At 35.6% G+C, this 17,334-nt stretch overlaps 1 protein-coding gene across 2 annotated transcripts in view; it reads left to right on the top strand.

The window, feature by feature from the left end:
* The window catches only part of LOC143257051 (secreted frizzled-related protein 5-like), a 35,657-nt gene extending 20,010 nt beyond the window's left edge, over positions 1-15,647 (top strand). Inside the window, exons 2-5 of one of the 2 annotated variants that reach the window (XM_076515156.1) lie at positions 5,176-5,253; positions 9,793-10,233; positions 11,072-11,143; positions 13,965-15,647. In XM_076515156.1, the coding sequence (XP_076371271.1) occupies positions 5,176-5,253; positions 9,793-10,233; positions 11,072-11,143; positions 13,965-14,266 (893 nt within the window). In that variant the 3' untranslated portion in view covers positions 14,267-15,647. The remainder of the gene's footprint in view (positions 1-5,175; positions 5,254-9,792; positions 10,234-11,071; positions 11,144-13,964) is intronic. The other variant, XM_076515157.1, reaches the window with a different exon arrangement.
* Positions 15,648-17,334: the final 1,687 nt, after the last annotated feature.

Raw genomic sequence — 17,334 nt, 5'->3', positions numbered from 1 at the left:
AGTCATAAATAGTTCGTAGTATATTTTAGAGCCGAACGAAGCACTGCTGTTACTTGAGGGTGAGTTCATAGCCACGTAATATTACTGGGAAGAAGGCGGGGGAAGGGGTAGTCAAATGTAAAATACCATTACAATTTTCGTATGTCATGCTCTTACAGTTGATCAAAATGTAATTTATACAGACGACTTGCACGTGTTGTTGTAAGGTTAGTGACATTCCAGACTGTTTGGTTTGGCGTATAGAAAGTTCCACTTTCCAGAGATTTCTACTCGGCGACCATTGGTAAGATGGGTGTGTTTATAGCTCGCACAACGTACGTCTCAAGTTAGCTACGTCTTTTCGATCGTTTCTTGCCCCTCGGCTGTATCTTTGGACAGTGACCGTGTTTGAAATCCATCGCACTAGAAAGTTATTTGATGCGAGCCGAACTACGTTGATTAACAGGAAGCTTATACCACAGGATGGAGAGAGTGCTCACCCATACAGTGCTAGCACTTCTGTTGGAAGAACAACGATCATGTACACTTACTGTTTAAAAAAGGGTCTTGTGCAAATTATAAAGATAATCGAAGAGTCCTATTCAATCGGAGTTAGTGAGGCCTAGCGACTTGTTTTACGTAAAGTTTATTATTATTATTAAAAAAAAAAGAGAAGGGGTTAAATCATGTTAGAACGTTCTGGAACGACGTTCTGCCTTTTGTGGGTCCAAACTATCGGTCTTCCTGATCTTCTGTTTGAAAGGAAAACAAAATTCTGTAACCGTGATTATGAGAAAACCCACTTGTAGAGAAAAATACATGTATAAAAACGGCTGGTATGGGTTGAGAAAATTTTTTATGTACAGGATAGAACAACGTTTTCACCTTCTTCGGTCATCGTCAGGTTCAATAAGAAAGAGGTAACTAACGATAGCTGACCACATGTTTGAAGGGGGTTGTATAATTGAGTGTAGGAATGTAGAAGGCGTGCTTAGATGTTTCATTGTATTTATTAATATAGGTATAAATGTGTTCTTTTGTATTGGTTTATTTTGGGCTTGAATTGTTGTATAAGTAAGGCTTCTTTACTTTTGCGTTTGTTTATACCTTTATACCTATATTAATAAATATAATGAAACATCTTGTTTGTTTGTTTGTTTGGGAATTTCGCACAAAGCTACTCGAGGGCTATCTGTGCTAGCCGTCCCTAATTTAGCAGTGTAAGACTAGAGGGAAGGCAGCTAGTCATCACCACCCACCGCCAACTCTTGGGCTACTCTTTTACCAACGAATAGTGGGATTGACCGTCACATTATACACCCCCACGGCTGGGAGGGCGAGCATGTTTAGCGCGACGCGGGCGCGAACCCGCGACCCTCGGATTACGAGTCGCATGCCTTACGCGCTAGGCCATGCCGGGCCATGAAACATCTAAGCACGCCTTCTACATTCCTACACTCAATTATACAATCTCCTTCAAACATGTGGTCAGCTATCGATCAGTTACCTTTCTTTCTTTGTGAACCTGACGATGACCGAAGAAAGTGGAAACGTTGTTCGTTCCTCTACATAAAAAAAAAAAAAAAAATTCTCAACCCATACCAGCCGTTTTTACATATATAAAATTCTGTAGCGTTATGCTATTACAACAAAACGGAGTTCCACTTCTTTAAAAAACTAAGTTTAATCACCGAGCATGAAATACGAGTCGTGTGATTTCAGCTGGGCCATGTATTTTGGTAATAATTAACATTTAAAATGTATTTTGATTACAAGAAGAAAGATTTGTAACTTCATATATTTTATCATTGACGTTAAAGTATGATTTTGGATAAATGCACACGCTCGAATGAAAATAAAACAAACAGACTGCGTTTCATCATAAATTATTAACCAGAACGTTAATTATATTAAATATATCGTTTGTTGTTGAACAAAGCGGGCTATGTGCTATGTGTGTATGTACTTTGTGGGTGTCGAAATCTTTTAGTCACGGTACTGTCTGCTTCGGTTTCGTTAACTTTTATCGCATGACTTTGCGTCTCTGTAATTCATAGCTTCCTAATAAACAACAAACATCAGCTTCAATTAGCTTCTTGCTTTACTTAACTTTAAAAATAGCGACTCAGGATGAAATGAAATAATCTGGTTTTTTAATAAGAGTAAGGTTTGTGGTGTGAATTTAATGTTTGACACGCTGATTACGCTATTTCACCACTGCGTGTTTAATTCCAGATATAAAATCATGTACGTGTCTTTATCTCATTTTTTAGTAAAACTAAGTGTAACTCTTGTATTACGACCCGGCATGGCCAGGTGACCTGAGGGTCGCAGGTTCGAATTCCCATCGCACCAAATATGCTCACCCTTTCAGCCGTGGGGGCTTATAACGTGATGGTCAATCTCCACTATTCGTTGGTAAACAAGCACCCCAAGAGTTGGCGGTGGGTGGTGTTGACTAGGTGCCTTCACTCTAGTCTTACACTACTAAATTAGACACGGCTAGCGCAAATAGCCCTCGTGTAGTTTTGCGCGACATTAAAAAAAACTTATTTTAACCTTTTGTTATTGTAAACGTCGGACAAGGTAATAATTTAAAATTACCCAGAGAGACAGCCTTGTGATTTGGAAAATCTTGTCCTAGCAAGCAAATACTGTCCGAGATGACGGTAGTGTTAATTCAGCATTCGTTGGTTAAAGAAAAAGTATCCTAAGAGTTGACGGTGAGTGAGGTTGACTAGCTTCCTTTCTTGCTTTCTCTTATACTGCTAAATTAGAGATGACTAGCGAAGATACCTTCTACTAGATTTTCGCCAAATGAATAACAAACCAAATTATCTTGGGTGAAGGCATGGCATGCATAGTGTGCTGGTTGACAGAGTAAAACCAACATGTTTCGAAAAAATCGTAATGAAGACGGAATATAGAACCACAAGTCAGTGATGACGAGAAACCCACTTGTTGAGAAATTTATATGCAAAAACGGCTCGGTTGGGCTGAGAAAACACTTTTACATAGAAGGTCGAAACGTTGTTCGCTCTTCTATGTAAAAGTGTTTTCTCAGCCCAAACGAGCCGTTTTTGCATATAAATAGAACCACAAGTGTTCATGACGTATGTTCCATCATGTGCAGTTTAAAAACACACAATCATCAAAATATCACAATGTTAGTCTTTACTTTTGACAAGCACAAAACTAATCCAAGTGTCGGGTGTTTTTTTTAATGTATGTAGGGATTGATTGTTTTAAAGTAGGTGCTTGTGACTTGTTGTAAATGAACAAAAAACGGATGACACACAATTAACTTGCTTTAAAATAATGTTCAAAACAACTCAAACGTATGTACAAAATCTTTCACTGTAGGGCATCACAGTTGTATTTAAAATTAAATGATTCGATATTTCTTGTCAAAAGTTATTACAGACTAATTAAAATTATTTTAGAATCCAGTTAAGGCGGATTGTATAGTAAGAAACAGAGTAGCGATAAAGTTTCTATTCTCATTTTTGTTAACTCCCTCACAGGCGTGTACAGTTAGTTTAGAACACCGTTTGAAAAAACAAATTATTCTCTTTAGCTGTGTTAAACTTGCTTTAAAATACCTCCTTTGCGACTAAACTAACAATCACATAGTATACCTTTACTCTCACTGACTTAACTATTTCCGACTTTCGTTCACTTGGTCTGTATACACCACCCAATTAAGGAATAGAGCATTTATTTCTACAAACTACTAGACGTTGATGTAACAATATTCACTTGAAGTCAAGGAGAAAAATACAGAAGGTTCGAGTAATGTGACGTCAAATTACAATTGAACTACATACATAACGTGCGGCTCTAACAGAGTTACGTAACGAAATGTCATAACCATCGACTTAAAAATAATTAATTTTTAACATTACTATTATGAAAACTAAATCATTAAATAATTAAATTTCTGAATAAACTAAATAAAAACGCTAACGCTAAATATATTGTATATCCAACACCCAATAGAGGTCGCTACGAGTAGAAAATCTGAAATTGCTGTTAAAAAAAACAACAACAACAACAAAAAAAAACGCCCGAGAATCCAGGTTCTGTTTGGGTAAAATCGACAAGTGGTTCTAAATATTAATATTTTAGGTGCACAATACATAATTAAATGCTATATGTATGTATCTGTGTGTGAGTGTGTTTCTGTGTATGTATGTATAAAATTAGCATAAGTTTCATCTCTTCAGATCTGTAGAGTTGCGTTATACTATACTGAAAACAATTTCATTTCACTGATCAGATACCCATTCTCAAAACTGCATTGTTGTCACACTTTCTTTAAATTCTAAGATTAGTAATTGAGATTCAATTCGGGTCATTTAAAACCTGACGATTACCCAAGTTTTAAAGTACCCACACTGCCCTTTAAGTTCAAGTTGAAAGACAGGGCCTAATAGCCACAACTTTAGGTTAAAATTCAGAACGTCGAATTTTTTAGTTCGGTGTGTTCAGTTTATTAGCAAACCTTTGACTTTTGTATATGTGGTAGAAGAGCGAATTGACTTTTTTTCGAATGCTGGCACACCTCTAGGATTACGACTAAAAGTGTCGTCATAGATAAATGGTTTCCACATGCTAAATCGATGTGTTCCAATCATTTCAAGTTTTTGTATATTAAGTTAGCTACAAAATATATTAAGTATTTTGCTTTGATCCGAAAATGTTGATAATGGTTGATTCTACCGATTTTAGTGTATATTACTTCCGGCCGTCATTATGTGAATGAAATCAGACGTGAATATTATTGTGATTCTAGTGTATTTAGTTTATTAAGTAGATTTTCATCATTACGCAATTATTACAGGAAGAGTGAATGAGTGAACTCCTTTCAGTAGAAGTTAAATGAGCTAGTGATAAACTAGGAACAGGACGTGGTAACTTTCAAAGTTCCAATCTTTATTTTATGGTTTATAACGGATACATTACATTTCTGATAGTTAAAGAACACGTGCGATGATTCTATGTAAAAAATATAAAAGGAAAGATATAAGGGAAAACAAAATTGAAAACAGTCGCACACTTAACCTGCTGAGGGCATTTGTAACTTTTTATTTAACTGTATAACTTTTTTTCTGTATTAACTAGTTAGGTATTGAATAGAACCGTACTGAAGGCATTAAGTAAGTTGATGTAATATGTTTTTGTTTGTTCATCTAGAACCGGTACCCTGTATTGCTTGTAACCAGCCAGATACGTATGAAAACATGATTGATAATTTTTGTCGAGCAGATTTTGGTAAGTATATTTCGACTGGAGACAAATTTGTAAGTATACAGATTTTATTCTCTTGCTTTTTAATTATTAACATTTTTCCATCTTTTGTTTGTTTTCTTTTGTATTACAGTACTAGTGAACTTTTGGACAGCCCAATCCTTACTTTTATAATCTACCTCCTTCGGTCACTACTACTCATTCCACTTCACTTTTGTTCATACCCATATTATTCCACTACTCATCCCGAACGTGCCCATTTGATATACTTGCGCAGGGCCCTCGAAAGTGTTCTATTTTACGAGTAAATAAAAGAAAAAATAAAATACTTCTTGCTTTTAGTGTGTCTCGCCGTTATGACCAATAGAGTGCATAATTCTTGTAATTAACAGAATGCGCACATTTTACAACGTCCCACGACAATACATGTTATGCGACGTCACTTCAGCATTTACTGACTGACTGACCGACAACACACTTAGTTAAAACAAGGGGCCTTTAGGCCCCTTTCGGAGAATTAAGCTCTTGCCCACTATTTCGTACTTTTGTTTTGTTGTTATAAATTCTTCTTCACATGCTTTTATGTGTCACTATATAACATAAGCCTGCCGGTGTAGAACAGATCCTTATCAGACAGTTTAAACTTGTATAGACGCACATCTCATCTATTTATTGGAAGACGCTAACGTGAAGTTTAGCCGCGGCATAGCGACTCGTAAAACGGTTTTTATCTTATTTTCCTAAGTACAAACTTTTAGCTGGCAACTCCTGACCGATTTAATATTTAATTTCATATTTCGATTCATGTATGTGACCACGCCCAATGGCTCTAAGATTAATTTAGTCTAATTCTGACTAAAATATTTCAGTTTGAGGGTGTTCTGGTAGAAATTTCGATGAGTAATAAAACTCAATTGAGCATACATGTGTTCCACGTTTTGTATTGATGGCGACTAAAAATGTAGCTACCAAAAAATCTACTGTCATCCTACCGGTCGCGTGATTGAAAACCATCGTCGAATCATCTCGCTCTTTCAGCCTTGGGGTTTTTATAATGCACAATAAATCCCATTATTTTTAGTAGAGAGTAGACTACGAGTTGGTGGCGAGTGATGTTGACTAGCCACTTTCCCTTTGATCTGTCATATCTGTGTTCGGGTATAGAAAATCTTTATTTGGAGCAGAAAGATTATAGGGAAAGTAGCGTGTAAACAATACTCGCCGTCAACTCTTGTATTTCGTATCTAATCGAAAAGTGGGATTTGACTGTCAATCTTGTGGCGCATCCGCTGCCCTAAAGTTCGGAGCGCATCTTTGCGGTAACGGGTCGCGAACATTGAATCCTCAGATTTACAGTATGACAACGTTATTTACGAGGCTTTATTGTTGCAAGAAAACGCAGGTCAAAAACTGAACGTTCTATAATGAATGAAACGATTAAAAATTTTAAATTTCTGAAATTAACTATAAGATAAAGACCTCCACCCCACACCCTCATGTCTGATAGATTTTGGGGATTTGTTATTTAATTTCAGAACTTCTAGATGATTTTTGTAGGTTTTTGAAATAAAATTAAAATAGGTCTTATTTATTCTCATTTTAATAATGTTTACTTCCCAGAATACATTTTAAATTTAAAAGAAATATCCTCAAAATTAACCGAACCTTTCTCTTTCTCATTAAACGACTTGTTAGCCGTCACACCCTTTTATTAGTCTTATTCGATCTTCTCAAATGTTGGAGCCGGGAGTACTCTTATTACATTAGGAAAACGAAACAAATCAAAACCCTGCATCACTACTAGCGATCTAGAGTGCCAGAAGGACCAGAGTCAATTACAACCAACTCTTGGCTCAAATTGGTTAAAACCGGTTGGGTAAAAAATCTAAAAAGAATCATACTCGTAACGTAATACCCCTTACTAACCTCGATCCATTGTTTTACATTTTTGATAACCAGTCATGTGATTGAAAAATAATAATGACTGCTTATTGACTGTCTTTACAAAGCGTAACATTTGTAAGTGAAAGTACATAATGAGTTAAAGAAGAATGTACTTGTTTTTCATCTAGAAGTTCATTAATCATATTGTGGATCTCCTTCTGAATCAATGACACTAAAGATTGGACATCTGGACAAAACGGACAGTTATCTGTAACACAAACAGATGGCAACTTTGTCGTTTCAGACCAGCTACATTCATAGTTTACTGACTTCCGAAACTGAACTTTGTGTTTTCAGCCACAACTGGGCGATGTATCGTTGTACAGAGATTGGACTCTTAACATCCCAGAGTACAGCAGTTCAAATGAGTTGGTGACAAGAACACAACGAATGAACAAACGCTATGTGCGACAGTATTCTTTGGAAAAAACAAACAAGCAAAATAACTTTTAGGTCACCTTGAGTTTGACAGTTAACAGGTAATTCTTCAATTGAAGACAATCTGGAATATGAATCGCATGATGGTGATGAAAAGATGGTGTTGGTAGGAGTAAACATCTTTTAACGTTAATGCCTCATGGAATATACCTATTAATGACACAAACTTTGGAAGTTACAAACTACATCTCTTTGCGTTATGTTTTAGCATTGGGTCATGACTTTGGTCTAACGGATGGTGCCTCCTTGTTCTCCACTGTTTTCTCTTCATTCCGACAGGTCGACATATTTCTTAAAGAAGAGTGGATTAACTGAAAAGGATGTCTTACACATTCATTGTCCTTCAGTCTCCTTGAATTTTAGGGGATCATGTGACAGAGGTTTTTTTCCTCCCGTGAAACGACGACAGGTTGAAAAAATGACGCTGGATATTGCCCTTTCAAATTACATAATGAATAATTATTTGCTTGATTAACTGGTGGGAATTAAGGGCAATTTACATCTGTAGATTTTATGGTGTACCTAAATTGCTATAAATATTCTGCAGTGTAATACTTGAGTAATATTGCGGAAACTGATTTGGGGAGGGGGAAATTGAACACCATTACTACTTTTACCGTGGACCTTCCAGCTACTGCTCCAGTCGTACTGTAATATTTGCTTCTTTGTTTCTCCACAAAAGATTCCCACTATCTTGTGATGCAAGTTAATTCGTTACCCAGAAAAAGATTGTATCAGATACAGTTTCTATAATACTGATTACAAAGTCGTGTTATTAGATTATACCGATCAGACTCATTGCAAAATAAATTTCCACTTTTATTAATAAAGCGGAGAACAACGTTTCGACCTTTCTGAAGATGACCTAGGAAGGTCAATCGTTGTTCTCTGCTTTATTGGTAAAATTGTTAATACCCATACAAGCCGTTCTGAGATGCATTTTTATTTTGAGTGGGTTTCTCGTCATCAAGAAATTACATTTCTTGTCTTAGCTATAAACGTGTATATTTTATTCTTCTATCTTGGCTGTGTGTAACAAATTAAATACAGATTGCTGTATTTTACAAAGTGTCACTTTTCAAGGAAATATTTAATTTACAACCAACTTGAGAAAACAACACTGGCTGCCTGGTTAAGTTTATAAATTTTATTTTGAAATGATAAAAAATGATGTGGGTCATTGCTATTGTAGCTAGTAGATAGTATCTGTTTTATGTAAGGATTGTTTAATCGTTGCGTGTAAACATTAAGAATAATAATGGATAAAATATCCATCAATTCAGTTTAGGAAATGAAACTATAAGGGATTGATTTGCTTTTGATTCAACAGTTATTGCAACCGATTTCAAATAATTTTCTTTACAGAGATTTAAACGTATATTATTTTACTGCCTAGTTTAGAAATTCTTCATTTATCTTTGTTTTCTTCAAGGTTTAGTAGCAAAAATGTTAAATATTAATTTCTGAAATTTAGAAAATGAACATGCACGTAAGAATGTGCCTTTTTAATTAAAAAAAAATAACTCTCCGAACATTGTTGTTGTTATTTTTTCATGCTAAAAACTCGAGTGCACACCCAATATACCGCCATCTGCTGGCAATAAAGGTGTTTTCTGTTTCCTTAAACACTTTGCTAAAAGTTATTTTCCCTTTCGATCGGCATGGTCACGTGGATAAGGCACTCGACTCATAATCCGAGGGTCGCAGGTTCGAATTCAAAACAAACCAAACCATTTCGATTGCTAATTTATTTTTTGTGTATCAAACCGTAATAGTATCCTTCAGTGTACGGACGCAGATGTAAGATTAGGCTCAAATATATTTCTCTCTCATAAGAAACAGATGGAATAAAGTTAAGGTAACCTTTCGTGTTATTTCTACGTCTAGTTCCATCTCTAATTTGTGCGACAAATGTTTCATCCTTAAAATATAATGTTTTTTTCCTTGTGTACCAAATTTTATATACTTTATTATGGTAACTTAATATCCGTAATTTCCTGTGTGATAAACTTGTATTAAATCATGCCTTGGAAATTAATAATCTTTTAACCAACGTTATTTTGTTAAGAAACTTGTAGTTTGAGTTTCCTTGGTATCTTACAGGCGTTTCTAACAAAGTGTAAGCTTTATTAATTTTAAGTTATATATACGTGTTTTACTAAAATTGGTTTTCCGGTTTAGTTTTTAAAACAAGTGTTCAAAAATTACGAAACGAAGAGTTGGGGTTTAGAAAAACGAAAATCTTCAAAATGAAAGAAGGAACAGTATCAAAAATTGATTTGAAAGCTCCTGTCTTCAAACATCCTAACATGTCCAGATGCTGTGGTGAACTGATTGAAAAACTTGACACTAGAGGGCGAGTTCTTGCAATGGGGCTTAAAAATAAGGGCAATTTGCTTCCGACTCTGATTATACCATGGGAGAAGGCAAATAAAGCTATTCGAAAAATCAGAAGGACCATGAAAAAATTTGACTGCTCGAATCCCAAAGCTCTTTCCAGAACTATGTTAACTAGAAGTAAGATCCTAGTGCGACGTTTTCGAAAAAAGAAAAGGACAAAACGACCGGCACACAAAAGAAGAGGAAGGAAGGAGACAGCAGACGCAAAGCGAAGTGCTCCTGGTAGGTGGCGCTGCTCACTACAAAGTTTCTTCACACACACACACACACACACACACACACACACACACTTAAGCTGAGGCAAATTTTTAACGTATTTTAACATTTGGTTTCCCGTGACATCATTACATGAATTTGCTAGCAAAACATTGTAGAGATAAGTAAATGTTATTTCAGGATATTTTCATTGGTTCAGAAAAATTGAAATAAAGAAATTTTGATAAGTGTAAAAAGAACTCTTCAAAATCGGCGATTTTTAATCTATTCTTCTTGTATGCTTCTTAACTAAACCAAATTATTGCGTACAAACCAGTTTCAGATTCCTTCGGTAAAACCTATTTTAAATCGGAGAATTGCCACTCAGTGTTGACGCGATAATTAACAAAACACTCTTACGGTATTTTTTATACAGTAAAGAAAGAAAAATTATTAAATGCAATTGTTATTACTATTATTTAAAAAACAAACAAACCTGCAGTATCGTTTCCAAAGTCTTCATATAATACTGGTTGAAAATCCCTGGTTCTAGGTACAATACTATTGTTATTAACCAGGTCTAACAAATTATTTAAGTTCAGTAAAGAAGCAAAGTTCGGAAAAGTAAAAAATATTTATTACCTTGAACGTCTACGTAACTTTAAAAAAAATATTTTATTTGCAGGTGGCGTAAAACTTGATAAACGTTTACAGTAACACAGGAAGTTTGGTAATGAGTAACGGTTGAGTAATATTTGATTTATAATTTTAAAAAGTATTCTTAATGTCAGTTTATGATATTGGAGTTGTGAGTATCTTAATAAACGCATGTCTTTATTATTGTTTTATTTAATGTTTGTCCCAGTTTGGTGCGCTGGATGCAAGCAACCTCTGACCCTAGAAAACCTGCTAAGCAAGTTTTGTGCAGCAGACTTCGGTAAGTACTTATGATATCAGAGGTATTTCTACGTAATGTTGTTCTCAGGATTTGTGTTTCTATATTTTGAAACCAAGTAAAAACTAAAGTTTTGATTAATACATCTCTTGCATGTCCATTCTATCTGTAAAACAAGTGGTGAATTAATTGTGGAAGAGAATCACCGGCCCGGCATGACCAGGTGGGTTAAGCCGTGCGATTCGTAATCTGAGGGTCGCGGGTTCGAATCCCTGTCACACCAAACATGCTCGCCCTTTCAGCCATGGGGGCGTTATAATGTGACGGTCAATCCCACTATTCGTTGGTAAAAGAGTAGCCCAAGAGTTGACGGTGGGTGGTGGTGACTAGCTGCCTTCCCTCTAGTCTTACACTGCTAAATTAGGGACGGCTAGCATAGATAGCCCTCGATTAGCTTTGTGAGAAATTCACAAAACAAACGGAGAAGAATTAAAATAATAATATCGACATAGTTCTCATATCATTGGTCTACTATTGTCGTGAACCGAGGACAACAGTGAACTGAACTTACATTGTTGTATTCCTTGAATACAGAGCAAGTATAAGCGTATGCAAGAACTGAAGTAACTAAGACCTCGACTTCAATTTGATAAATACTTCTGACGTATTAGGAAACGTATAGTTGAGCCAAAGCACTTTAACAAAAATCTCGTGTCTTTTATCCCCAATTTTGTGATATTCGTCTAATGTTGTAGCTCATAAAATTTTGATACTGGCGGTAAAATTTTCAGAAGACTCCAACAGCTTTACTTTTTAATCCTGTAAGTATGTGAGGCTTGAGATATTGTTATTTAGTAAGAGGGTGCACGGAGAGTCCTGGACTTTTTAACTGGAAAGTAGCGTTCGAAACATTCTTATCACTTTTAATTGTAGTTGTGTTATAAGAGTGACAACCGACCACTTGGAGTGGATGATGGTTTGTAGGGCGCTCGTGTCTGCTGCCCACCATCTGGCCAGTAATCGAAATGTATTTACAGTTTCAGATAGGTTTAATAACGTTGTCATTAAATGCAAGTTACACCAAGGGGTAATGTTACTTTTCAGTGAAAGTAGAATACATTTGGCACAAGTTGAACGGTTGAGGCTGACAAGTTGGATTTGGTAGTTGAAGTACCAAACTAATGAAATATGCAAGTTTTATGGAGCAAAAAAATTAAGTGGACTAGTTTATGAGTAAAAACAATTTTTGTGGAGGACCTGTAATGTTTTTGTTTGAATTTCACACAAAGCTACTCGAGGACTATCTGTGCTCGCAGCTTCTAATTTTGAAGTGACAGATGAGAAGGAAGGCAGCTAGTCATCACCACACACCGCCAACCGTTAGATTACATTGAAATCAATAGCTTGAAGACGGAGGCCCTGGAGGAAACTTGGATAAATTGGTTGGGAATGTTAACTTTCAAGCAACCGAGGAGATACTCCGTGATGACGTAAGAATAGTGATGTTCAAGAACAAAAAATTATTATTCCCCGCTTACGCGAGTTCCTCTAAATTAGATTTATCAGTGGCAACATTTCATATTTCGCGTAGGCGAATATGTTAGAGACTTGGAAAGCCATCTACAATATTCTGAAAGTACAAATCAATTTTTTATAACGACATTCAAGAAGTTGTACATAATTACAGGTGTTTACCACCAGATTGAACGACTCAAAAAGAACCGAAACACGAGCGCCTGTCTGGCGAGAATTATTGTGTTAAATGTTTTGTCCTAGGTAGTTTTGCATACAATCAAAATTCTAGGTATCGACTGGTTTCACCTAACGAATGACCGACTATTAAAATTCCAGTTTCATAACTTGTTCTTCTGCTTTCTTTAGTACTGGATTGTTGAGACACGTTTTGGTTTTCCTTAAAACACGTGCTATCGTTTTTCTCTGAAAGTAACGCATCTTGCGAGCTCTCACTTGTGTGATAAATTTGATACGAAAAATTAGGTTCTCGATTAGTCAACCTTGGAGGTGGAAGTGGAAAAAAAGTGTAGTTAACAGTATTATAGAAAGAGTTTTACATTTATTAGGGTGGGTTTGTTTTTTTGGAATTTCGCACAAAGCTACTCGAGGGCTATCTGTGCTAGCCGTCCCTAATTTAGCAGTGTAAGACTAGAGGGAAGGCAGCTAGTCATCACCACCCACCGCCAACTTTTGGGCTACTCTTTTACCAACGAATAGTGGGATTGACCGTCACATTATACACCCCCACGGCTGGGAGGGCGAGCATGTTTAGCGCGACGCGGGCGCGAACCCGCGACCCTCGGATTACGAGTCGCACGCCTTACGCGCTAGGCCATGCCGGGCCTATTAGGGTGGGAAAGAGTACTTTATGGAAGGTGCGTTTGTAAGTTATTAACTTGTCTCGCACTTGTTAATAGTTGGATCATCACAGCTACCAACTTATACATTGACAACAACAATTCGAGGATGGAACGTTGTGAAAATTTGGATAAATAGTTTCTAACGAAAAATTTCAACGAGTGGAGTGGTTTCTCAGTGACAAAATTTAAATCCGTGGTATTGAACAAGAAACGTATGATTTTCATGTTTAGGGAATGCCTAAAAATTAGGATTATTAGCAATAACATAGCACTTCATATTGCGCGTACATGAGAACATTAAAAATGTGGAATATTACTATTAAAATAATGAGTAGGAACAAGCTGTCATCATGCATGAAAGGGGTTCTCGCTGTTTGAATATAAATTGCTGTCGTATTTAGGGCGCGTTGTAAACATTTCTAAGTACTTAATAGTAGGTCAATATTCAGGGTAATTTCTGAAACGTGGCTTTGTTATCTTACCTTTAGTGATCAAGACCAGAATTCGAAGGATACAACAGAATAAGATGAAGTGTGGGAGATCTCGGATTCTGACTTTTAACGAAGATTTGATGACAAAAGAGGAGTTGGTTGCCCCAACATTCGTGCACCCTAACATGACGGACTGTTGTGGAGAGATGTTGGACTCTATGAAAGATAAGAAGAATCGTGTTTTAATAATGGGCGATAAAAGAGAGACCGGGCTGAAAACGAATCTCGTATTACTTTGGGGAAATAACACCAAGGTCATCAAGCGTATGATAAGAATAGCCAAAAAGGAAAAATGTTAGAAACTTGTGAAATAAACTTGTGTGGGCGTGTGGTTTGAAAGTAGTTTTAGTTAATTCGAGGATTTTGTTAAATTTATGGTTTTTTTCACGGAAACAATTTAGGTTACCGGTTTCAAAATAACCACGGATCTATGTTCAGGAATTTATTCTGTGCCCAAGCTATATAAAAGATGCCGAGAAGAATTATTCCAGAATGGACACTAATAGAAACTACAGTTAAATGTTAGTCTAAATAATAAGCCGAGTATAAATGGCTACCAACTGGAATTGAGATTTTACATCCTAAACCTTGAATCATTTGTTAAAAATGTTTCAACATTAGCCGAGGCTGTGGACGAGTTGTCTTCCTTTCCTGGAGGAACATTCGTGAATTTTATGTAGTTTAGTTTTATTCTACCACAATATGCAGACTTACATAGTCGCTTCTTTCCTTGTAACTGTAGTTTAATTGATGCTTCTGGTCTGATGTGGTTTATTCATTATACGCGTTTTTTTTTCACCTGCTAAAATATACAGGTTTCTACGTACTAGTTGTTCATTGTATATTAGTTGTAATGTTATGTATTTGTAATAAAAACGCAGATAGAGAGAGAATTAAACTGCAAGAACAGGTCTGTGCTGCTGCTGACCAACTGCTATCCATCTGGTGAATAGCTCTAATAACACTGCTATAAATCCAAATACTGTTCCTGATGACTTTCATGGGTGGTTCAGTCACACAGTCATAATAAAAAATATATTTTATATCTGATTTTGTTCGGTAAACACTTCCAACTTTTTAAAGTTGGCAACCATCTATAAACGATTCTTAAAGTGTTTATTTTTTTAATTTTCTTTTGAGACTTTACGGTTTCGTTCGGAGTTTGCGTATACTTAGTTATTTAATAAAATAATGTAATTTGTTATTAGAAAGGTATTGCTAAAAGTGAGAATACTGAATTACAAAAATATCATAATTAATAATATTTACAATGAGTAAAAGGAGAATGTTTGTTTAAAAGGTTTAGTTCGGTCTCTCAGATCTAAAAAGAAAATATATGAATTGGATGCTATGTTCTCTAGTGGTGCTTTTGGAAACAGCTTTGAACATGTAAGCTGTTGCTTGTTAATTTTGAATATTGTAGATATAATTACGGATGAGACAAAAGCATGAAAATTAACACAAACGCATTTTCAGGCTTGTGAAACATTTATAATGGGTGCCGTTTTCTACTAAAAATATATAGAGATATATATAAAAAAATTCTCTAAAATGATAGATGTATCGAAACTGTGGTATATACCATACTCTTGTTTTTTCAAATTTGATGAAGCTATTAATACTGAATTTTCTGTATTTTAATTAGATGTTGTTTAAGATCGAAATAAATTTAAGACTAAATTACATGTGGATTTATTAAGTAAAATGTAAAGTAATGGTGAAAAACTCGTCATATTGAAATAATTTTATTGGTTAAACACGAAAACAATGTATCGAGCAACAGTTTTGCATCGGGTTTCCAATGAAAATGAAACTATTAATATAAGAGGTTAGTCTGTTAATACAAGTAACATGTGGTTCGAACAATCGAGAAGATATATTTTGACTGTTTTATTTTTAACAGTGCCATTAACGTTTCCCAGATGAAGTATCATATTAATATATTGACAAAACTAGGCCTTTCTTTCACTGAAGCGTAAAAAAATCTTTGATAAACATCTAACCAAGAGAAAACGAGTACCAAATTGAAATGTACAACTTTATCATGAATAGTCCTAAACTGTGTAAAACATCTAGCTAATGAAAATATGTAACAAAATGGTCTCGTTAGAAAAAATCCTCATCAATGATAAACAGGTATCTAACATACAAATAATATGAATATGATGTTTATACACATATGTAGAGTCCATTTTCCTTGGCTCAGGGGTAAATGTAGTAGGTCCCTTTGTTAGTTGTAGATTATTATACACTGTCGCAGATTTCACCACAATGGCAGAGAGCTGTAAGAGAGACAATCCTGTATCTTTATATTTTCACTGTCTGGAGCACAAAGAGAATGATCGGCAGCAGTATTGTAATGTGTTCTTTATTGTCCTTTGCTGTCTCGGGCAAAAAGGCTCAAAAGAACTTCAACGCAAGGGGGTTATAGCTAGACACTCATTTCACTGGAAAAGTACAGACAGTTAAACTTTCGATAAAACATTTAAGCATATTCAAGTCGTAATACATAAAAAAAATTACTTGTCAATAGACTAATATTTATAATTTCTGTAACTGTAAATGTAAAAGACTGTTTAAACATACTGTCCTTACCTGGAATTTAGGAAATGTTTGCATTAGGGGTAAGACTTGTCAAATTGTCTTAATTCATTGACATTCACAGGAAGGGAATTAAAGAAGGCAGCCTTGTCATACGGTGCAGGTGAATCTTTCAAACTGAGGTACGAAAGAGTTCCCGTTGCTCTGCAATAGATATGAAAGTTTCTATGATTTTTAGGAATGATTTTTAAGCCTATCAGGTTGTCTCCTTGTTGAAAAACGACAAACAAACAAGGAACTGTACAGTTGAGTTGCATCAGGCAAATGCATGAGCAAGGCTACGGACTTTACTCATGTTTTCATAGGTGGTGTTCAAGTACAGACACTTGTTTTCTACGTGCAAGGCCATCCACAGATTTTTGCTGGGATACATAGTGCAGACGATGAATAACAAGTGCCGTCATCACCACCAAAATAGAGATAATTTACTTACGTTACTTGATAATCTTTCTCTGGAGCATATGAAATTCTAGACTTAGCCTCTTCAAGATCGCAATGAAGCCAAAGCTAAGTGGCGTTTCTAGCTTCAACAGACTGACCTACAATATAAAACGGAAGCCTACCCGATCTTTACAAAACATATTGAGAGCCCCTTGGCTTCCCCAAGAAAGTGGCACTACATTCGCTATTGCTTTGTATGCTCTAGAGGATGTCTGTGAAAAGGTTGATGCTTTTGTCGTCTGTATTTATAATTTTTATAAAAAAAAAAGTACCTAATTAAGAAGCGCAAATTCGAAGTGTTTTCAGTGATTAGTTTTGTTACCGG

Source organism: Tachypleus tridentatus, chromosome 7, assembly GCF_004210375.1.
Source record: "Tachypleus tridentatus isolate NWPU-2018 chromosome 7, ASM421037v1, whole genome shotgun sequence".
Taxonomy (NCBI): domain Eukaryota; kingdom Metazoa; phylum Arthropoda; class Merostomata; order Xiphosura; family Limulidae; genus Tachypleus; species Tachypleus tridentatus.
This window is presented reverse-complemented; position numbering and strand designations above follow the sequence as displayed.